The sequence below is a fragment of the Tubulanus polymorphus genome, chromosome 12 (genome assembly GCF_964204645.1).
Source record: "Tubulanus polymorphus chromosome 12, tnTubPoly1.2, whole genome shotgun sequence".
Taxonomy (NCBI): Eukaryota; Metazoa; Nemertea; class Palaeonemertea; order Tubulaniformes; family Tubulanidae; genus Tubulanus; species Tubulanus polymorphus.
The window spans coordinates 1,473,439-1,496,989 of record NC_134036.1 but is presented as its reverse complement, the minus strand read 5'-3'; the positions used below and the strand labels follow the sequence as shown (position 1 = coordinate 1,496,989).

General features: G+C 38.4%; 1 protein-coding gene, 1 long non-coding RNA gene and 1 other non-coding gene across 6 annotated transcripts in view; 1 reads left to right on the top strand and 2 right to left on the bottom strand.

The window, feature by feature from the left end:
- Positions 1 to 23,551, bottom strand: part of LOC141914031 (uncharacterized) — a 50,576-nt gene that overhangs the window by 26,597 nt on the left and 428 nt on the right. Inside the window, exon 2 of the long non-coding RNA XR_012620684.1 lies at positions 6,925 to 6,967. This is a non-coding gene — a long non-coding RNA (uncharacterized LOC141914031). The remainder of the gene's footprint in view (positions 1 to 6,924; positions 6,968 to 23,551) is intronic.
- On the top strand, positions 887 to 23,389 carry LOC141914029 (cholinesterase-like). 4 transcript variants are annotated; one of them, XM_074805275.1, is made up of 5 exons: positions 887 to 1,429; positions 19,552 to 20,911; positions 21,526 to 21,699; positions 22,140 to 22,324; positions 22,409 to 23,389. In XM_074805275.1, the coding sequence occupies exons 2-5, from the start codon at positions 19,581 to 19,583 to the stop codon at positions 22,540 to 22,542; spliced, it is 1,824 nt and encodes a 607-aa protein (XP_074661376.1). In that variant the 5' UTR covers positions 887 to 1,429; positions 19,552 to 19,580; the 3' UTR covers positions 22,543 to 23,389. The 4 variants fall into 4 exon arrangements, with proteins under 4 accessions (XP_074661376.1, XP_074661378.1, XP_074661377.1 ...); XM_074805277.1 differs by lacking the exon at positions 887 to 1,429 and adding an exon at positions 7,314 to 7,375; XM_074805276.1 differs by lacking the exon at positions 887 to 1,429 and adding an exon at positions 8,581 to 8,701.
- Positions 21,102 to 21,174, bottom strand: Trnat-agu (transfer RNA threonine (anticodon AGU)). Its single transcript has one exon. It is a non-coding gene; the product is annotated as a tRNA-Thr (tRNA).

The following is a 23,551-nucleotide window of genomic DNA, read 5'->3' as shown; positions in this document are numbered from 1 at the left end:
GGAAGACGGTATTGATTCATCTCATGTGATGGATCGTTAACCCCGAATATCGAGATTAATAATATCAGTCTATACTGGTCATAAAAATCCCATACAGGAAGATGGCTCACAACTGAACTCGGTGAACTTGACTGTCTGACACAGTGGTTACTCAGAAAAACCAAAGGAATGAACGTGGGATAAACCTGATAATGATGGTATCTAGGTCGCCATCTAACGGTGAAACCTGAGAATGATGGTATCTAGGTCGCCATCTAACGGCGAAATGTTGTTTCAAACAATCATGACAAAACATGGTATGAACCAGAAGTTTAATTACGACCTATCAACATAGATGCGTTGGCCAGTTGGTTAGCCCAGTGGGCTTCTCGACCGACGGACTGAGGTCGCCATCTAACGGTGAAATCATGACAAGGCATGGTATGAACTAGAAGTTGTCGAGCTATCAATATATAACTGTTGGCTTGTTGGTTAAACCTTGTGGCTATCAAACGACGGACTGAGGGTTCGAATCCTGACAAAATGCTAAATTTATTGATATAAGTTTTTTGTTTAATCATCACGCCGCAAGTTGGCGTAGATCATTCGCCATCTGCCGACGTATAAATGAACTAAACAACGCCGACGTAAAAGCAACAGCCGTGACCTCGTTCATCCACACCGGAAGTACTAAATCATCGAAATCCTTTTTATGTAGATGAATTATGACGAAAATGAATTGTCGGCTGTCCTGCTAATTACCGAGATTAAGCCATAAACTACAGATACGGGAGTCGTACTTATCAAGCCATACTTGATTCAGAGTCATTATAAAATATGAAATAAAAAGTTCAACCAAACCTTGATTGTCTTCATTGGAGTTTATTCTAACTTAAGATATCATTATTAATGGTGAGGATAGTAATAATGGAAAAAAGCGGCAGACAGCGACCCCTTGTGTCGCTAGGCATAGTAATATCTGGCAGAGTAGCGACATCTAATGTCGTCCAGTGATACGGAAGCGGCAAACTGCGCCCCTGGTGTCGCCAAGTAGAGAATTATCGGGCAGAGTGGTAGACAGTATCCCCTGATGTCACTAGGCAGAGTATAATCGGTTACACAGCGCCCCCTGGTGTCGCCATGTAGAGTATTTTCAGATATTGGATGCTGCTGACGGTGTAGAGTTGCAGATAGCGCGCGGTGCGAAGAGAGAGAGTCTATCTCCTCCGATGGTCGCAGGTACAGCGAGCAACAAGCTGCTACTGCTGCTGCTGCTGTCAGTTACTGTTAACTACTAGAGCACGCGCGCGCGCACGGGCAGCACGAGCGGCACGGGGCAGGCGAGTATCAACTCTCACCAATGGAGACACACATAGAGTCGTCTGCTGAAACTAGTCGGGATTTATGATTACAGAGAATTGAGGCACAGACGACAGTACAGAACAGAAAGGTAAACAAACTATATCTAACTAAATAATTTATCAGACTAACTAAATTTATATATTTATATTTTTATATATTTTTGGTCAGTAAATAATGATATTTATGAAATAATAATATTTCGCACAGTAAAATAGTATATTCTTTCAAAGTATAAACTTATTCATTACGTAAAGAATTACTAATTGAGTTTTGTCCAGTAAATTAATCTTCACTTCTATATACCCTTAATACCCTTCTTATGTCATTTCTGCAAACCTGATTCAGATCGTCCCTGAAATTGTACGATAAATCTTTTTCATTTTTCATTTTGATTCGCGATAAAGAGAAAGAAATTACCGTTAAATTTTGAAACTTCGATTAAAACTGCTGTAATCTTTCTGTTGATGCTACGTCGGTTCGCAAAAGTTCATCGACAAACCGAATGCCAACAGTCCCAATTTCCAAAAAATACACAATCGATATTTAGAAAATTCATGCAAACCTTACGAAAGATTCGATTTCGAGATCATTGTTGAATTCATTATTCACCCAGCGAAAACTTTTGAGAATGAATTCGAAATCGACAAACCGAGTTTTGTGTCTATTTGGGATAAAATCACTGATATTAAGATATGGTATTTCTGAAATCGGCCTCGCGTACTTTAACGCGAAATACTATCTTGAAATTTAAAGCGTATCATTTTGCGAATTACAAGGTAACGGGGGGCTATAACGGTTATATCTGTTGCATTATATATTCTATGGAAACCGCGTCGGCGACGACGGCGGCAACAAAGAGACCGGTTTTATCGGTACTCTTGTCTGTGTGTGTGTGTGTGTTGGTGTATGTTGGTTCATTCTGGGGTAAATGTTAGGTTTTTTTCAATATAAATTCGGTCAAGTTATCGATTATCGAAAACTCTATACGGAACGTGATATAAATAATTAAAATTATTCCAACTACTGAGTGAGTAAGAGAGAGAGAGAGAGGGGGGGACGGAGAGAGTGGGAGAGAGGGGGCGGAGACTGGGGAAGAGTGGGAGAAAGGAGATATAAATGCAAGAGATAGGGAGAGAGAGAGGGAGAGGGGAAGAGAAAGGGCGGAGTGAGAGAGACAGGGACGGACAGTAAGAGTGAAAGAAGAGAAAAGCTAGGGGAGTGAAGGGGAAAGAAAGTGAGAGGGGAAGAGAAGGGAGGGGGTGAGAGAATGGAGAGGGAGAAAGGGAGAAAAGCCAGTGAGACCGACAGAGGGAAATAGAGGAATGGGAGAGGAAAGGGAGAGAGATAGGACGGAAAGATAGGATAAAGAAGGGAAGATAGGAGAAAGAAGGGAAGATAGGAGAAAGAAGGGAAGATAGGAAGACAAGGAAGAGAGTGAGAGAGGGGAGAGGGGAGAGGGGGAGAGAAGGGAGAAGCCAAGACCTGGGTTTAGTGGTATAATCATATCATGAATATTAAGATTTATCAATAATTTCTTCCAAGCTATTGATAAATGATATAAATTTAGGTTTATAGAACGTGGGCCAAATAACTGCCTTGCTTAACACCCAATAAATTCCGCGCGCTAATTCTCCTAAACAAAACGTGCCCGAGTGTATTTATCGATCTGCCGGTGACAGATTGGCGATATTGTGCCTTTTACTCCTATTGTTTTTTATCCAAAACGCGGGCGATCACCAGACGAAATATTTGAACCTGTCAAACTCGATTCAATAATCAGAATTTATCAGCCATCGTTAAACCGTTTATTGTCGAAATCGTTTAATTTCAAAACAAAGCGTTTTCTTTTTTTCCATTCATTAATTTCGCTATCGACATCGCGCACAACAATGGCAGTCGTTTTTTTGGCTGCTAGGCAAATCTATATTAGCGAAACAATAGACGTCACAAACAACAGATATTCTGAACCATAGAATGAAATTTCATTTATCGTGATTTTAAACCAGCTGAAAATATTTTTTTCTTTGAAGAAACAGCCACTAAAACCCTGTACCGTCAGACACACTTTATCTAATTACAATTTCACATGTGTTCAGTGCTTCATCTGAGACATTTCTAATTGAAAATGAACTACAAACACCAGACATTAGACATTTTATCAGCACACTTTCAAAAGCTGATCGTCCACACTTCACATGTGTTCAGTGCTTCACCTGAGACATTTCTAATTGAAAATGAACTACAAACACCAGACATTAGACATTTTATCAGCACACTTTCAAAAGCTGATCGTCCACACTTCACATGTGTTCAGTGCTTCACCTGAGACATTTCTAGTTGAAAATGAACTACAAACTCCAGACATTAGACATTTTATCAGCACACTTTCAAAAGCTGATCGTCCACACTTCACATGTGTTCAGTGCTTCACCTGAGACATTTCTAATTGAAAATGAACTACAAACACCAGACATTAGACATTTTATCAGCACACTTTCAAAAGCTGATCGTCCACACTTCACATGTGTTCAGTGCTTCATCTGAGACATTTCTAATTGAAAATGAACTACAAACACCAGACATTAGACATTTTATCAGCACATTTTCAAAAACTGATCTTCCACACTTTACGCGTGTTCAGTAAGAACTGTGAGTTGTGCGGGTTCCAGGAATGGCAGTGTACAATAATGTATTTTTCCACACATCTCACTCTGGTCACGTTCCGACCAATTAACGACGTTTATCTCATAGGTACCGTCACGTGACCGAGACACTGCGTATCGCGTCACTCGGGACCGTTCGGGCACGTCCGGAAACGCTCGGAGAGATAAGGCGATATGCTCGTGGTGTGGAATTAATTGTTTATCGTTGTATCAAATTCTACGATGTTTTTGATATAGGAAAAACAGACATAGTTTTCAACAGCCTTAACAGATCCCAGAAAAAATATTTGATTCTATGGCCATCAACTCAAGACCAGTCTAAGTTCATTTTGGTTCTATAACCAATCTAACAAATTAAGACCAATCTCAGCTCATTTTGGTTCTTTAACCAATCTAACAATTTAGGACCAGTCTAAGCTCATTTTGGTTCTATAACCAATCTAACAACTTAACATCAGTCTAAGCTCATTTTGGTTCCATAACCAATCTAACAACTTAACACCAGTCTAAGCTCATTTTGGTTCTATAATCAATTTAACAACTTAAGACCGGTCTAAGCTCATTTTGGTTCTATAATCAATCTAACAAGTTAAGACCGGTCTAACCTCATTTTCGTTTTAAAACCAATCTTAGTGTATTGTAACGCCATCTGGTGAGTGTCAATGGAACGTCACGGGAATCATAAAGTATACCGATGTCGGAACCACCGAAGACGCTTCAACAAAATGTCGTGAACAGATTTTCTCTGAATACGAAACCGGAAACGAAATCCTGATTTATCTTCCTCAAATTCTCGAAATTTCCGAGAACGAGAATAATTAACTTGACATTTAGAGTTATAAATAAAGAATTCCATAAACAAAAAGAAAAACAAATCTCTCGTGTTACCGCCAGCAAAATAACAAAGGAAGATATTTTCTCTGATTTATAGAGCTGTCTGATCTGCTGCCTACGCAAATTACAATTAAGCAGCAGCAGCAGCAGCAGCAGCAGCAGTTACGCAGCAGCAGCAGATACACCGGTATCAGTCGTGTTCAGCTATTTTTAGAAGAACCCGGTGACGTTCTTCGACTAGTGAAATTAGCTTAATTATTTATTGGACCCGAAATTGTAAAATTCCGATACTCGCGGGTGCGCAGTCTATCGTCTGAATGAAATATATCATATACTCGGAAATGCCGTAACGATTTTGTAACAAGATATGGTCTTTTATTCTTTTTTCTCAAATGGTTTCTTCGTTTTCAAAGGAGAGAAAAGTTATTTAAAGTTATTTAAAGCGGGTTTATTGGGACAATTGAAAATGTGATTTCTTTATGTTTTATTTATAATAGATTTGTTTCCTAAAAGGGAAAAAAATTAACCGAAAATCCAGGAAATTATTTTTGACCCTACGATTGCACGAGATTATTTCTTTTTTTAATGTTTCTTTTGTGTACGATGAAAAAAGTAGGTCGATGACCCAGAAAACAGGTTCCACCGTTTTATTTTTATCAATGTCAAAACCATCGATGGTAAACAATTCCTAAACGGGACAAAATCGCCCACTATCTCTTTACAACACATGATATCCGTTTTTTTTATGACTTCGTCCTCTAACGATCTCCTTCCGGGTTGTCTTTTTTAAACTCAACCGTTTTCATTGTTAGAAAAGATGAATAGCGATACACGCGGTACGACGGTTAATGTCTGTTTCGAATTTGCTCGAGAGAACGATAACAGTCCTTTATTGGTGAGTTATTCGCGAAGGAATTTTGGAATTGACAAAATTAACTCGAATAAAATGATTACTAATGTCTATTTAAATTTTGCTTGAAAAGAATCAATGTTTTAAGTCCACTGCCAGTCATTTCTGGTTCCATTAAGACTTTTATAAGGTATTGAATACTAAAACTGATTACTGAGCTAGGCCACATGATGTGCCCTTAAGTCAACTCAGATATAGACAGGAACACGAGTAGAAACTAAAAACGATCTCCAAACGAAAGACTATTTCTATTCTAAGACCCTTTGATAATCGGATATGAGTTTTGTCTCCGTTCTATTTCTGGTTTTTATTCCCGGCGTCGAATTCCTACCCGACTCTGTTCTTCGCCACGGGAATAAATACTCATTGAATTGAATTTGATAATAAGAATAGTTCTTTCAAATCTCGCGAGAGCAAGCGAGACTTTATTAGACGTGATTTGCGCTTAAGACCTTTAATCCACATTCTCCAGGGTCACTTCCGGTTCAAATAGAATTCACGAGACTTGTCGCGGAACCAATCATTTTACTTGAATTGGATTTTCCAACGCGTGGTCATATTATACTCTATGCGTGGTGTCATCGTGAGTTTGCGAGAAAACGCGAGACTTACTGAATCTGGTGCGCGAGGGAATGGTCGGTAATTAACGACCGGTATTGTTGAAGCTGGTATTTGAACTTTACCCACACTATTTATAAGGTGTACAGAGTTGTTAAAAGGGTATTTGCAACTGGAGTAGACGGAATTAAAAGAGATGTCGTCTGTCTATTGGATAGCTAGGGTATTTGCAATGGATGGGAAGCTATTGATGGAAGGATTTCCGAGTGACTCTCGTCCGACAGAATCTACGCGCGTCATGGCGGGATCAAAATTAGAAATCAAATGACTCATTTAGAACATCTGCACCTCCTCTAATAGCGGGAGGATCACCTTCAAATAACTTACCCTTCCCCTCACAGCTATGGTAGCAGCACCTTAGTGACGTTACCTCTAAATACATCGAGAAAAAGAGCAGCACCTTAGTGGCGTTACCTTCAAATAACTTCCCCTACCCCTTACAGCTATGGTTGCAACGTCCTGGTGACGTTCACACCTGATGCGCGCAAGGACAGAGATAATGACAGGCGAATAGTTTTGACACGAGTAAATTAGTTTCGGAGTTAAGCCGTTACCTACCTGAATCAGACGAAGCAACTAACAACGGGCACCTGCCACACGACTGAAATGATAAGATTTAAAAACACCTTGTTACAACAAATAAGCAACAATACCGTCGATTATTACGTCATAAAGCAACGTTTACGATTTCGCGAACAACAACGTTACGACCAAACGCTACAACGTAGGCCTACGAAAACGTTAACGTAACGATATTAGCTTCTGTATATATATACGCAAATTTACAGTGATACGTAAAAACGACGATGCGCATAACAACGACGTAAAAATGAATGAGCGCATCAGCTGTGCGATGACGTATTGTTGAATTATCGCGCAACGTTATTAACGTTATATATATTATCATATGTATATATCATTATTACGTATATACGTTTGTATAATTCAACGGAACGCTGGATACGTTACGAAGAAGCGTTTTTTGTAACGTTTACGTAAAGAGTCGACGGTAAGTACAACGCGCACGTGTTTATATGCATCCTCTCGCTCAATCTCTCTCGCTGCAGACAAACAGATTCGAGTCAAGTCCCTTTAAACGGCTGTCGTCTGTCGATAGGTCGTTAGGTGTTATTGTCTCTTTATTAGTAGGACCTCATCTGCCTGAGAGTCATTTGTGTGCGTGCGTTAGTGCGTGTGTGCGTGCGTGCGTGTGCAGTAAAGGTCATCAGGACCTGTTTCTCCAGATGCATTTTATTACCCTGTACATTACTCTTTTTGAAATCACTATCAAGCTGACAATAACAGACCCGGCGGTAATAGAAATTAACTGATTATAAATATTATTGCTGATAACAAAAATGACCCGGCCGATTAGGAGAAACAAGGTGTCATTTGTAGCATTTTAATGCTTGCAAGAGAATATCTACTGCGTATTTTCAATATCCATCTCCGTTCGACTCTGCTCGAAGTTTTATACATCCATTTAGCTTTTGAATGGGTCAAGTTACCATAATTCCATGCAATATCCGATAGTTTTGATGCTCTAATCCGAAGTGTCTTCTTTCGAAAAACTGCGAACTGATTTTCAAAAAGCGTTCGATGCTATAAGAAATTAGAGTTGAAAGCCTTTATTCGTTGCCCCCAATGTGGCGTCGAATTAAACTCTTGGTCAAAGTTCGGATTCCATGCAAGATATTATTATCTTATCTTAAGCGTCTTCTTACTAACACTGAAACGATTTTTAAAAAGCATTTGATGGTATAAAAGTAAAGTAAAAACAAACTTTCCTATTTGTTCCCCCAATGACGTCATATTCACATAATCAACTCATTCGGGTTTGATTCAAGCGAGGCGATCAACTTTCGATACACAGTTCGTAGATAAGATGTTTGTTCCGAAAAAAAAATTCGAAACTTCGGCGTTTCGTATTTTCCGACAACCCCCGCAACCGCAAACGAAAAAACAATGGCCGTAAGAAAAACGCCACGTCACAAACAGAAACAGAAAGAAAACGGCGATGAACAACAACAACAGAAAACTGTCGTCTGCGTCAGTCTCGGAACAGACGATCAATATCAAACGACGGTTCAGACAAAAAGAAAAAGGTCCACATTCCAAACGTTGGTAAAGAAAAAACATATACATTATCTTATCAAACTATAATGAGACAAAGGTTAGAATCGCTAAAAATAGATCGCGCCGACATTTGGCATATACAACAATACCGACCGTTTTATCGTGTCGTCGGGCAACGAGTATTTAAAAGACAAGTCGTCTTCGAATTGGTATCGATCGTTCACCATCACAGCGGATACGATGATGATACGAATTTAAGGTAACTGATTATCGAAAATTTCATTACCGATTTATTTGTTACGGGATCTATTTCGGGTAAAGCGCCGCTAAACCTAATTAACGTATCTATTTGATTATTTGCTGTAAACATCGAGCTCTGATTGGGTAAAGAAACCGTCACCACGTCGAGACTGAATCTAGAGGGAGGGAGTGTTTGTTTCAAGTTTTATAGGCAGAAATCAATGATTCTGTACTTTGCATCAGTTTCGGTGACATCTGGCGGCTACCTGCATGACTACAAAATTACAAGAACAAGTTAACCATAGGACTTCTTGAAATATATACCTGGTCGTAATTGCAAAGTTTGGACTGGTTATAACATCACTGGGCACCTAAGCAAAACAATATTCTCTGTAGTTTTGGGAAACAAGAATATTTGTGCACGGGTATTTCCTAAGTACGGGTCAAGTTCCTCAAAGGAACCTTTTTGGGTGTAGATTTCAAAGGAACGTTTCTGATGTGTGTGGACTAGGGAAGTACCCCTTAAAGGAACATTAAGATGGGTGTGGACTTGGGAAGTTCCCTCAAAGGAACGTTCACGATGGGTGTGGACTAGGGACTTTCTCCTCAAGAGAACGTGTCTGATGGATGTCGACTTGGGAGGTTACCCTCAAAGGAACGTTTCTGATGGATGTCGACTTGGGAAGTTCCCTTCAAAGGAACCTTTCTGATAGGAAAGTTCGCATTTAACTCTGAACGCAGGTGCAATGAAACCTAGATTAATATTGTTTATAAAGCTGCCTCTTGGTTCCGTATCGAAACTTTTTAAAACAAAATGGACCGTAAGCCTTGCACGTGGACACCGTTTTAAACCGAAACCCTTCTCAAGACGTTGCGTGTCGACTTATTCCCCAAAGAGTAAACTATCACTAAACGTTCTTTAGTCCTGGAGTTGATTTAACTCCCCCGAGTATAGAGTATAAACCGTTACACCGGGAGTAGCGCGCGCGTGTGTGTGTGTGTATATGTGTATATATCAAATAGCTGACATTATTTTCAAAATAAACTTCCCGTAATAAATTCCACGGGCAACTGATCTCGTGTAAACTCGCACTCGATATAAAAATATGATAGGAGACCTTATTTTCTAAAGATGAGGTTCATCGTTAATGTTACGTGCTATACCGACGCATAGGCTTCGATAGCGGTTCAACAAATTGTTCATTACAGCAATTACAGGATTCATGTTCAACTTTACGAAAAAAATCTATTAACTTTTCAATACCTTTTAGGTTACCCTGGTGGTTAACCAGTCTTGCGTCCCAGCCATAAGGCTTAGAAAAATTAGAAATTAATTTTTTAGGAAACCAAATGCTTTCCTGGTGGTTAACCAGTCTTGCATCCCAGCCATAAGGCTTAGAAAAATTAGAAATTATTTTTTTAGGAACCCAAATGCTTCCCTGGTGGTTAACCAGTCTTGCATCCCAGCCATAAGGCTTAGAAAAATTACTAATTGATTTTTTAGGAACCCAAATGCTTCCCTGGTGGTTAAGCAGATTTGCATCCCAGCCATAAGGCTTAGGAAAATTAGAAATTAATTTTTTAGGAAACCAAATGCTTCCATGGTGGTTAACCAGTCTTGCATCCCAGCCATAAGGCTTACGAAAATTAGAAATTAACTTTTTAGGAAACCAAATGCTTCCATGGTGGTTAACCAGTCTTGCATCCCAGCCATAAGGCTCAGGAAAATTAGAAATTAACTTTTTAGGAAACCAAATGCTTCCATGGTGGTTAACCAGTCTTGCATCCCAGCCATAAGGCTTAGAAAAATTACTAATTGATTTTTTAGGAAACCAAATGCTTCCATGGTGGTTAACCAGTCTTGCATCCCAGCCATAAGGCTCAGGAAAATTAGAAATTAACTTTTTAGGAAACCAAATGCTTCCATGGTGGTTAACCAGTCTTGTATCCCACCCATAAGGCTTAGAAAAATTACTAATTGATTTTTTAGGAAACCAAATGCTTCCATGGTGGTTAACCAGTCTTGCATCCCAGCCATAAGGCTTCAAAAATTACTAATTGATTTTGCAGGAACCCATAGAATTCACTAGAGGTTTCATAAGACTTCGCGTTTCTATCAGGAGATTTGGGTGTTACCCATAGAGTTATTCATACGCCAGTCTGAACATCCCTTCCCTCCCATTCCCGAGTCATGGACTAAAAATGCTTCTATAACGATTTAACTTTGCGGTTGAAATCGTCAGTGAAACTGTACTCGAAAATCCACCACCTGATTCCGAACTGCCTGACGGCAACGGCGATAAGCCGGGATTAACAACTTCGTAATCCGTGACGGATTATCGAGGATTATCCGTGAAATGAACTGCGGATTAGGATTAAGCCGATACTATTTACAGTTAAATTCACAACATTTCGCAACTTACGAATTCATTTTTTTTATTTTCTTTTTCTTCCTTTTACATTTTTCTCGTAATGGAAGTTATTTCCGGCGATATGTGATAATTACGCGCATGCGCGTTGACATTAAGCAGTAATTGAATTAACAGGTGCGCAAAGTTTAAATTGTACGTAACGGAAAGAATTGTTACACACGGTTACCATTAACAACAACAATAACAGACGTTGAGAGAAAGAGAGAGAGGAAAAAAGCCATCACTCAAAACGGCAATGAATCGGAAAATCCGTTTGCAGACATCAGACGATAGTAGGACACACGATAAGAAATATTGTGGGCTTAAGTTTGACGATAAAAATGCAAAGCATCCGTTTAGAAAATTGATTGAGTCTAATCTGAACACATGTTGTAAAGTGTGGACGATCATTTTGGAAAGTGTGCTGATAAAATGTCTAATATCTGGAGTTTGTAGTTCATTTTCAATTAGAAATGTCTCAGATGAAGCACTGAACACACGTGAAGTGTGGACGATCAGTTTGGAAAGTGTGCTGATAAAATGTCTAATATCTGGAGTTTGTAGTTCATTTTCAATTAGAAATGTCTCAGATGAAGCACTGAACACATGTGAAGTGTGAACGATCAGTTTTTGAAAGTGTGCTGATAAAATGTCTAATATCTGGTGTTTGTAGTTCATTTTCAATTAGAAATGTCTCATTTCCATTCAGGCCAAGATGGAGGAGGTATTCAGCCTGCAAATTGTAATTATATTAATTATAATTTCAGATCTTGAGATTTCTATTTAAATATTTTCTTGTTGGTCCACTGTATATGGGGCTCTATGATATTATGGTTAAACACACAACACAATATCATTAGAACAATAGTTAAACAAATGATGCCCTGACAATTTGCAATCTATTTCACAAAAGAGTCGCGATTAGCGGCCAGTGTTCTCCGACCACAGCAGAAGTCACGCTTGAAGTAACACGACTTTCGATAATCACCACTTTACCTGCTGTTCAAACATTTATTATCGTTTTATCATTTATCTTCGGAGCGTGAAAAAAATCAAGCCTCACACTAACGACGCCTCGACGAACAGAAACCAGGAGTAAGGAAATGATATTTTGATGTTTTTTTTTCTTTGTTTTATTTGTGGTTATAGGCAGTTATAGAAATGAACTGATTACAAATTTTATTGCGGTTTACAAAAACAACCTGCGGTCAATTAGGAGAGACAGGGGGGATTCAATTCAAGCCTAGTCCACGAAATAGATGAAATTGTCGCCGATATCATTTGACAACGGTGGCAAATTCCTCCATTTCCTTCGTCCATCCATCTGTCCAGTAACTACAATCCATTTCAGCTAATTTACCTACCTTTCCGTCGTAAGGTCGCCCATTAAAAAGATTTTTGAAATATTGTAATCCATGTTATGCATAGCAGGCTATCCCTTCCGTTGTGAGGACTTAGTTTCAATAAAGTTACAAATATATTTCATAATTTTACACCGAATTTTGGAATGAAACTTTGCACGATTCGTAATAAGGCTAAGATAAAATGATGCCTTGCTTCTCCTAATCGACCAGGACCCAGTTCCACAGTTCTGTGTTAAGATTTGACTCAGAGTTAAATCATTGGAAATGAACTTATTTTAACCCAGAGTTAACCCTAACTCACGACTGTGGAACTGGGTCCTGGGTCATTGTTTAAACTGCAATTAGATTTGTAATCAGTTCATTTCTAAAACAGCCGGGTCTGTTATTGTTAGCTTGATCGTGATTTCAAAAGAAAAGTTATGTACAAGGTAGATAGGCGGGTGGCCGAGTCAACTTTTAAACTCAGCAAAAATGAGAGAAACAAGGTATCATTTTTTCTAGCCTAAGGTTTGGTATCATATTTAGGACGACATCAATTTTGATACATAAATCATGATTTACAAGACAAGAATTATATCACAGAATTATACAAGAATTATAAGGGAAGGGAGATTGTGACAACACTAGGCCAGCGGGTAATTATACACGTAAATTCTGACGGACGAGGTCGATTGAGAGTAATTAATTATTAATTACTCTAACCACGTCGATAACATGAATAAACCTTGAAGTTTGGCCCGAATTTCGGATATGTTGGATAAAAAGAACCGACAATTAGAACTAGACCTACTTTTAGGAATCAAGACATCGCGCGTCAATTTTTTGCAATTTGAAAAGAAATTCGTTTGGAGTCGGATATCTAGGGTAATGCGTACGTACTGCACGAAGGTCCTTGAAACACTTTTTTTAGGAAGGTCATTCATATTTAAAAACGTTTATACTTCGTTTGTGATGCAAGTTTGATATAGATATTTAGGCTTTAGAAATTCATGCCTTGTTTCTTATGATCGACCTAATTTTCATATTCTGTTTTCGCTGTTTCTATGATCACCAGCAGACGAATACGGTGTAAATATTTCCGATACTTTGAGCCACGTTTTTCTATTAAGGCTGATATAAAATGATATCTTGTTTCTCAATAATCGGCTGGATCACTTTTGTCAAATATAATAAAATTTGCAATCAGTTCATTTCTATAACTGCCGGGTCTGTTATTATTATTGTTAGCCTGATCATGATTTTTTTAAGTAATGCACAGGGTAGAATGGCGGTCGGTCGTGTCAACTTTTAAGCCCAGCAGAAATGAGAGAAACAATATATCAGTTTTTTATCCTTATCTCACTCGTCATTGGGCCCGGATCCATAGTTTAGAGTTGACTTTGCCCCTTAAGAGTTGAAGTAATTGAAAATGAATTAATTTCAGCTCCTAGAAAGCAAAGTCAACTCGTAGATATGGAACATGAGTCCTGGGCTTCGCGGTTCCAAAGATTAGAGTTGACTTTGCCCCTTAAGAGTTGAATTCATTGAAAATGAACTAATTTCCACTCCTAGGAAGCAAAGTCAACTCGTAGATGTGGAACATGAGTCCTGGGCTTCTCGGTTCCAAAGATTAGAGTTGACTTTGCCCCTTAAGAGTTGAATTCATTGAAAATGAACTAATTTCAACTCCTAGGAAGCAAAGTCAACTCGTAGATGTGGAACATGAGTCCTGGGCTTCTCGGTTCTATAGTTTAGCTTGATCATGATTTTCAAGTACAGTTATGTACAGGATAGACAGGCGGCCGGGTAAAATTTTAAGCTCAGCAGAAATGAGAGAAACAAAGTATCAATATTTTCGTCTGTAGGGATAAAGGGCGCGACATTGAAACATATTTAGAAGACTTTATTCTAGAAAGACAGTTTAGATTTCCATCAGGAGACTACATTTTAAACTCACTTGCCACTGACCGCTCTCATCTATGACACAAGTTTAACTTTTCAAGTCAGCGAAAAGAATTTATATCACGTTTTATTCTTTAAGGTGGGAATTTTTATTACCGGGTATTGAATTGAGCAGCTCATTGTCACAACCTGGGGATATTAATCATTTTGTCCCGATTGTAAATGTCAAATATTTTTTCCCTTTTTTTCATTATCTAGAAAACCAGTTCTGTTTGAGTTGTCCATGAAATATTTTTATTTTCTTTATCGTAGACAAATTGTAGACTTTAGAAATGAAATAATCTATTGTTGTATTTGCGGAATAACTACTGAAACAATGTTAACCTTGGATTTGTTCCAAGAACCTTATATCATTCACAAACTCTACAAATTGTCATCAGATCTTTTAGAAACGCCTGTCACATTTTTTAACATAGTCGCCATTGATCTCTTTTATTACGATTTTGAAAAAAAAATGTTTTCGAAAATGGAAATGAGTCTCCAGACTTGAGGAATGTTTGATAATGATATTTTCTCATAGATAAAGATATTTTGGCTGAGTTGTGAGTAAAATTAAAATAGGTGCACCTTGAACATCCTAAAACTCTGAGGTTAAGAGTAAAATTACCTATTAAACGATAAAATCACAAATAATAAAAATCATTTTTAAGACTCCATTTGCAAATCAATGTTTTGATTATCCAATTTGTACTCAATTTAGAAAACTTATATTATTAAATAATAATTAATTTAAAAAATCAATAATAATTACAGCCATTTCGAATAGGCCAATATCCTATAATATCCTATATAATGAACCAAGTAGCCCTAGTACATTATTTTCTAGGGGTTGTGATCCTTCCGTATTGAATATTCATTGAGAGATGAAATTCATTCATTCAAATATCTGTTGGTTTTTCGCTGGCCTGAGTAGTATTTTTAATCGGTTCATTTCTATAACTGCCGGGTCTGTTATATAGTGTTAGATTGATATCGATTTATAGTGTTCTACGTATTGGCGAGGTCATTTTTGTTATCAGCAATAAAATTTATAATCAGTTCATTTCTATAACTGTCGGGTTGTTATTGTTAGCTTGATATCGATTTAAAAAAAAGTAATGTGCAGGGTAGATAGGCGGCCGGCCGGGTCAACTTTTTAACTCAACAGATATGATGAGAAACAAAGTATCATTTTTTCTAGCCTAAAGTTTGGCACCATATATAGGACATCAATTTTGATACTATAAAATGTAGTTTAAACGTATGCGAATTGTTGGAGGTCGCGCCGTCCCCGTTCGGCCTTGTTCTAAATCTTTCTAATCGCTAAATGTTAATTTCGACACGTCGTATCTGATGTAATTTTTAACGGAAGCGGTTCGCACGAATTTAAAGCGAGTTCAGCATCTTAATAAATTCATTCGCCGAATTTGCGTAGAAATAGTTGGACCTCACATTCCAGCGGTGGATTTATTTCAGTCTTTATCTTTGGGTACGTTTCTTTTCTTATTATCATTTTCTAAGGGTATGATTATTCATTCGCTTTTCGATAGAGAGATTTTTACTGCTAAAAGTTGGGCGTGGACATGTTTCTTTTTAGGATTTTGAAATGACGCCGGAAGTTGAACACGAGCTCGTCAGTTCAGGCAGATATTTTGGTTAAAAACTTGTCCATGAAACCGGGCCCAGGGGTCATTCCAGCAGGACTATTGTTTTATTGGAGATTAACGGTTGACCTCCAAGATTAGAGATTAAAATGAAAACTTCCTATGAGTGAATGCCATAAATACATATTTCTCTTTTTTTAGATTTTTTAATTTTAGCGGATTTTTAATACTTTAATCTATTCTCTACCCCTGATTGTATACATTGCGGCTGTTCTACTAAATGACTAGAATTTTATCACAAGTTTATTTCTAAGTAGAAATAATAAGCTTTCTCATTAAAGACCATCGTTGTTGATGTGTTAAATGTGTAAATATTCAAGAAAATTGAAACGATTAATTATCTAAAAAAAAGAAATTTTACTTCCTAGTGGTGCATTCAATAACTGCGATTTTTATTTTAATTCTTGATAAACAATTTTTTTGTCTTTTAACTTTCGTGGATATTGATATTATAATCTATTCATTACGTCTGAATGTGTACATGGAGGCCGTTCTAGTAAATGCCCAAAATCTTAATTATGAAATTAATTCTAAGTATCCCTATTGTATTATAGTGAATGTGTAACTATTTTGGAAAAATGTCAAAAGGCCAATAACATAGAAATCCGCGTCCTAATAATGAAACGAAAAAATGAATAACAAAAGATGTTCTATGAATAGAAAATGCAAAATCATTAAAAGTGGAAAATATATAACCTTACATAATTAGAAACAGACTATATATACTACACAACAAACTAGACTTATATCGAGTTCGTTTCAATAGTTCTGGGCAAAACCGGTTTTTTTGTGATGCGAATCATGGAGCCCTGGAACTTCCATCACCCTTGAATTCTAGAGCCCCTGGTCTACAAAAATATACTGTCAAATGAATGGAATAATAAATCGAAAACATAAAACATTTAATAATGTCATTTATGATACACATTGAGTCTTTCTTTAGTTCGGCGTTGTCTATGAAAAGGACGATATATTTAGTTTATCGAGCTATGAATAAAATAAACGAGTTTGTCCCAGAAATGTATTTAAAGACCAGTACAAGTTCGACCTGTTGTAATTTCTGGCCGTCTACAGATCGAGACGACACCAGATACTAAAGATATCCTGTGATCTAAATCATGTTGGGTAAGAAACTATTTTGTTTACTACATTTATTTGTTGAATTGTCAAGTTAGGAATGAGTGAAAATTTACTGAATGAACCGGGTGGTTTTTTTTAATTAAAATGTCTCAGGTGAAGCACTGAACACATGTGAAGTGTGGACGATCAGTTTATGAAAAGTGTGCTGATAAAATGTCTCGTGTCTGGTGTTTGTAGTTCATTTTCGATTAGAAATGTCTCAGGTGAAGCACTGAACACATGTGAAGTGTGGACGATCAGTTTTTGAAATTGTGCTGATAAAATGTCTAATGTCTGGTGTTTGTAGTTCATTTTCAATTAAAAATGTCTCAGGTGAAGCACTGAACACATGTGAAGTGTGGACGATTAGTTTTTGAAATTGTGCTGATAAAATATCTAATGTCTGGTGTTTGTAGTTCATTTTCAATTAGAAATGTCTCAGGTGAAGCATTGAACACATGTGAAGTGTGGACGATCAGTTTTTGAAAGTGATAAAATGTCTAATGGCTGGTGTTTGTAGTTCATTTTCAATTAGAAATGTCTCAGGTGAAGCACTGAATACATGTGAAGTGTGGACGATCAGTTTTTGAACTGGTCAGCTGATATAATATCTTTCTAATCTGACAGGCTGCAGGTTTCAGGCTGCGTATTGATATCAGATCAGGTTTTATAAGTCAAGTCGAACGTGTTCTTTTTTCATAGATATTAACAGTTGTAACTCGAGTATGTATCATCTGCTTCTATGGGAGTATCGCTAATGAATGGTGGAATATAATGTTACCAGAAGGTTGAAGTATCGATCGGTTTTGTTAAGACCTAGGTATGATATCCACCACGACACTCGCTCCCCTGTGCCCGTCTCACATTTCACCGTGTTCTCGAAAAATAGAGAAATTTTCTATTTTCGTTTCGCCGATCAAACGCGATCGTGTGCGCATGCGCGCGAAGATCAATAGGAGCGAAACACGAGATTCCTTTAATCTACAAAAATAGAGATCGCAACTAAGAAGACGTCACACTCTCACTGAGACCTACGTCATCTCAATATCGACTTGATATATCGAGATTGAAATAGGAGATACTGCGTGCACGAAGGAGTTTATGCGAAATGTTGGAAGGGGTCAAGGTTAAAACACCTACGAAAAACAAACCATCACCAAACATTTTACAAAAAAATAAAAAATTCGAAGATATCTTATCCACGGGCAGGGAGGAAGCGGAAGTGTAAATCGTTATATCGTCCATTGTGGGTTTTGTTCAATCTTAAGAGTTGTTAGATATAAATCTCACAAGTATCGAAAAGTCTTTAAAAGATATCAAAATGTTGAAATCTATCAAAAATCCGAATTTCCTTTCATTTTCCTTGATAAAGGGTTTATAGTGAAAAACCGAAAATTCGTTTTTTCAATAAATTCAAACGTTTTGATATTTTCAAAAGACTTTTCGATATATCGTAATTGTTGGATTTATATCTAACTCGTCTCTCGCGAACCATTGCGTAGTTCAACAGTGTTGTGCCTGGTTTCGTGACGTATATCTCATCGGTATACCGAGAGCACTAATCAAGGTTGACTACTCCTAACAGAAATATTACATACGTATGGCAATAAAAGCGTAAAGAATCTGCAGGAATCATAGGGAATCACCGGCGAGTAACGCGTCAAATAGAGAGATATGATAATATTTACATTGACAGGTTTAAACACAGACTATCACACGATCGACGCTATTATTGTAGCTGTAATTGCGACAATGTGGCAGTTTCAACATCCGAGTTACAGATGGTGTATCCGTCATCAGTCACCCATCATCAGTCAGTCGACATGCTACTTTAGTTTATCGTTCGCATTAGTATTACGGATCGGAAATTGCCCGGCTACGACTTGGATTCGTCCTATCGTCCTGGGCCCAGCTTCAAAAAAAGGTTTAATTCTTAAACAAGCTTAATTTTTGTGTTAATTCAGTTACTCAAATCGATTTAGGTCTTAATCTCTTTTGTGAAACTGGGTGCAGGGCGCCGACTGTGAACGAATCCAAGCTGTGAGGGCAATTTACGATTCCTGAAATCCCCGGATCAAGACCTACCTATATATAACAAGTGCATATCAAGTTCAAAACTAAAAAGAAAACAATATTTCTAATGATCTGATAGAACTGATTGAACTCAAACTGTGGTGGTATTCCTAGAATGTGGTCATTCAATATATCCCAACGTAAGAATATGAGAAAAAATCTTAGAAAAAAGAAACGTCAAAAAACGTTGTAACGTAACGCAAAAAAATTTATAGAAATTATGAAGTTGGAAATTCTATGGGCGACAAAATTTCGAGATCGGACTAATCCATAGTTTAAATTCTAATCCTTACTCTAGATATTAATCTGTCGTTTCAGGTGACGTCAACGGTAACGGCAAATCCGTGATGGTAGGCGCCATTTGCGCTTGGTTTCTGCTGGCGTCGATGACGTCATTAGCAACTGCTATCGATGATGTCATGGTCGACACGCCATCTGGCGCCGTACGCGGTACCCGTAAGAACGTCGAGTTTATGCCCTCGTCGGTCGATCAGTTTCTGGGAATCCCGTTCGCCAAACCGCCCGTCGGCGATTTACGATTCCAGCGTCCGGTGCCCATTCCGAAATGGTCCGGCGTGATAGACGCGACGAAGCAGCCGAACTCGTGTATGCAAATCACCGACGACATGTACGAACGATTCCCTGGTGTCGAAATGTGGAACCCGAACACGCCCGTTCACGAGGACTGTCTATATTTGAACATCTGGACGCCCGCGAACGCTAAAACTGCCCTGAAGAAATATCCGGTGATGGTTTGGATCTACGGGGGTGGATTCTACTCCGGAACGGCGACCTTGAAAATTTACGACGCCAGTTACCTGACCACCAATCAAGATGTCATTGTCGTCTCTATGCAATACCGAGTAGGCATATTCGGGTTTTATTACCTAGGTGACGAGGCGCCTGGCAACTACGGATTGTTGGATCAATACGTGGCGATAAAGTGGGTCAAGGACAATATCGCAGCTTTCGGCGGCGATACGAACAGCATTACGATATTCGGCGAGAGCGCAGGCGCAGCGAGCGTAGCGTTTCACCTGATATCGCCGTTGACCAAACCGCTATTTCACCGAGCGATCATGCAGAGCTCTAGCGCCACCAGTCCGTACGCCTTGCGATCGAAAGAGGACCAAATCGATCGCGCGACTCGTATCGCTAAACTGGTGAAATGCGATCGCGATACGCGAGCCGAAACGGTCGCCTGCATGAAGACGATTCCGTCTGATCGTCTGGCGAACGTCCAATGGGAGGTAGTGGCCTCTCCATTTTTTTTCGACTTGCCCGTATCGCCGGTTGTCGACGGGTATTTCATAGAAAAAACGCCCGAAGAATCGATGAAAGCGAAAGAGTTTAAAAAATGTCCGGTGCTGGCCGGCACGAACAAAGATGAAGGTATCTATTTCATGATGTACGGAATGCAACACATATTCCCGTTTGACGGTTCGAGTACGGGGGACCGTAAGGGCTACGAGGAGGCGCTGAAACTCGCGTTACGTTCAAACAGCACGCTATTCAACGACGCCGTAGATTTCGAATACGTTCGCTCGTGGTTGCCAAACGACAGCGGCTCGTATCGCGACATTGTTGACGATATTGTCGGCGATTTTAATTTTATTTGTCCGGTTCATTCCTTACTCGATTCCTACGCGTTGGATAACCAGGACGCGTACATGTACAGGTAATTATATGTAACGTCATACTGAAATGCACATGTACATGTTGGACATCCTCCTCCCAACCGGTTCAGCCCGAATGGAAGATTGTTTCCATTATGAGCCATAAAAAAATCCCAATAATGTCGTATGCACGAAAACGAACCAAGTGCGTAAAACCAACAGAAAAAGATTTTAAAAAATTAAAGGAAATAAAGGCACCGCCCGGATTTGAACCGGGGATCTCCTGTTTACTAGACAGGCGCTTTAACCGCTAAGCCACGGCGCCGCTTATGGTCACTTGTGCTCGGACAGAGTCCTGATTAGTTCTTCTGGTGGTGTCATGTTCGGTTCAGTGACCAGCTGCGTGACCAGTGGGAGTGGAGCGAGTGATTAGAACAGCCGCCAACAATAGAGGAGCTAGTATAGAACCTTGGTTAACACCCTCCCACCTCACAGCTAGAGAACAGCAATACGCAGATACATAAAGACATAACATAGAAACTATCAGAAACATTTCCTTTTCCGTTTTCAAATTTCAACTAAGAAATAAAAAAGAAAGTTTCCATTGCGATTGTTTTTTTTTCTAAATGTCCTTTTCAATCTGTTTTTAGCCTTTTTCCTCTTGTTTATTTTGCAGATTTTTCCATAGATCGTCTAAGAATCCGTGGCCGACGTGGATGGGCGTAATGCACGGTTACGAAATCGAATTCATATTCGGTTTACCTCTGAACACGAATTTAGGCTATAAAGAGGCTGACATTAACATCGCGAATCGAATGATGAAATTCTGGGCGAATTTCGCCAGGACTGGGTAAACTATCGTTATACTGTATTCTAAATACAATTTAAATTCGTTTTTAAGGCACTCATCGACCACAAACATAGAAAATGTCATGAGCTCCAACTTTCCAATTGAATATTCGTTATTATGTTATTCAACGCCCCCTGGTGACCATATGCAAAAATCAATGACCGCAGAACTCGCCACAATCATATAACATGTTACGAGCTACAACCTTCAAATTGAATTATGTTATTCAACGCCCCCTGGTGACCATATACAAGATCTAATAGCCTTGAAACCGACCACAATCGAAGAACATGTCACGAGCTACGACTTTTCAGTTAAATATAACTAACTCTGCTATTCAATGCCCCCTAGTGACCATACAAACAAAAGGCTTAATTCTTTTGCGAACGGAACAAAATTGAAATTAAAGTAATTCTTTTTTCTTTAATTTTCCATTTCAGCGACCCGAACAAATCGAGGCCAGACGAAGCAAACGCGTCGGTCGAATGGCCTAAATATACTACAAACGGTAAAGAGTACGTGGTATTGTGGAATAAAAAAGAGTCCCCCAAAACCGGCCAGGCGGCCCGGTTTGAACAATGTGCCTTCTGGAACTATTATATACCTCAACTTACAGCCTCATTGGGTAAGTGTCCTAGTTGTCTCTACTTAATCCTAGTCCGCTAGGTGTCGCTAGTAGTAATCAATTCCGTTTTTCTCTTGTTTACAGAATTGCACGAAAAATGTAAAAACTCAGGGACTTCCGGTTCTCCTCCATTTTTGTCGGCAACGTCGTCATTTTCATCGTTTGTTTTCGTCATCGTTTTCTACATTATCAACAATGCTCTGTTCCTACGCAACTGACACTCGTGATCGTCGAATAGTCCGTATCACGTGATCACTCATAATATTTATCATATATATCATATTATTCAGAAGTAACCGATATTATCATGAATGATAACGATAACTTTATCGATCGTGATGATAATGTTATCATTAACGCGCGTAGCTTTGTTATAAAGATAAGAGTTATAACACTAATTAATTATCATATATCATTATCATGAAAAAGTGAGAGAAATATTCAATATATCATATGCAAAAATCGTCTAGCAAAGATTTAGAGGTATCGCATACAAAAACGAGCTCAATGCGCCACCTAGCGGACATGATAGCCTGCCATTGAAGACAAATAAATACAAAGCAAGATTTCAGAACCCTTCGTTGGAAAGATCCATTCGCCATCTAGCGGTGTAAACCGTCATAGGAAAAGCAAGATTGAAATTTTATAATCTATTAATCAGTGCCTAATTAACATATATTCAAAATATAGATATTTCAATGAATAATTAATGAGGCGGCTTCTAATTGGTTAGTTTTTAAACAAGATAATGATGTCATTGAGTGATAAATGGAGGCGTTCATTAAATCGAGGAGAAAACAAAATGGCCACCTTCATAAATCACCCAATGACATCATACTGAGAATTATCAATATTATACATAAGTATTTCTACTATCTACTATAAAACCGAAGTAAGATAAATGCAACTTCTAACCCCCCCGACCCCCCCGGTATTGATTAATTGTATCTCTCTCGAGGGCCCTGTCTCACTGTATGTCTGTCTAAATTGTCTAAATATGTCTTTTTTCTGAAATGTCGTCGTTTTTGAATTGAATTATTCTTTAAAAATGATATTTTATTCGAACTATTGAACACACGAAATGTAACATGTGGAATTGAAATATTTGTCAATAAAATATTAATATATTAAAAAAAGATGATTGTTTTTCTCTTTTATATCGGTTTTTGATTTTTTCTTACTGGACAAAATTATGAAATCCTAAATCACAAATGCCCAGGACGAAAG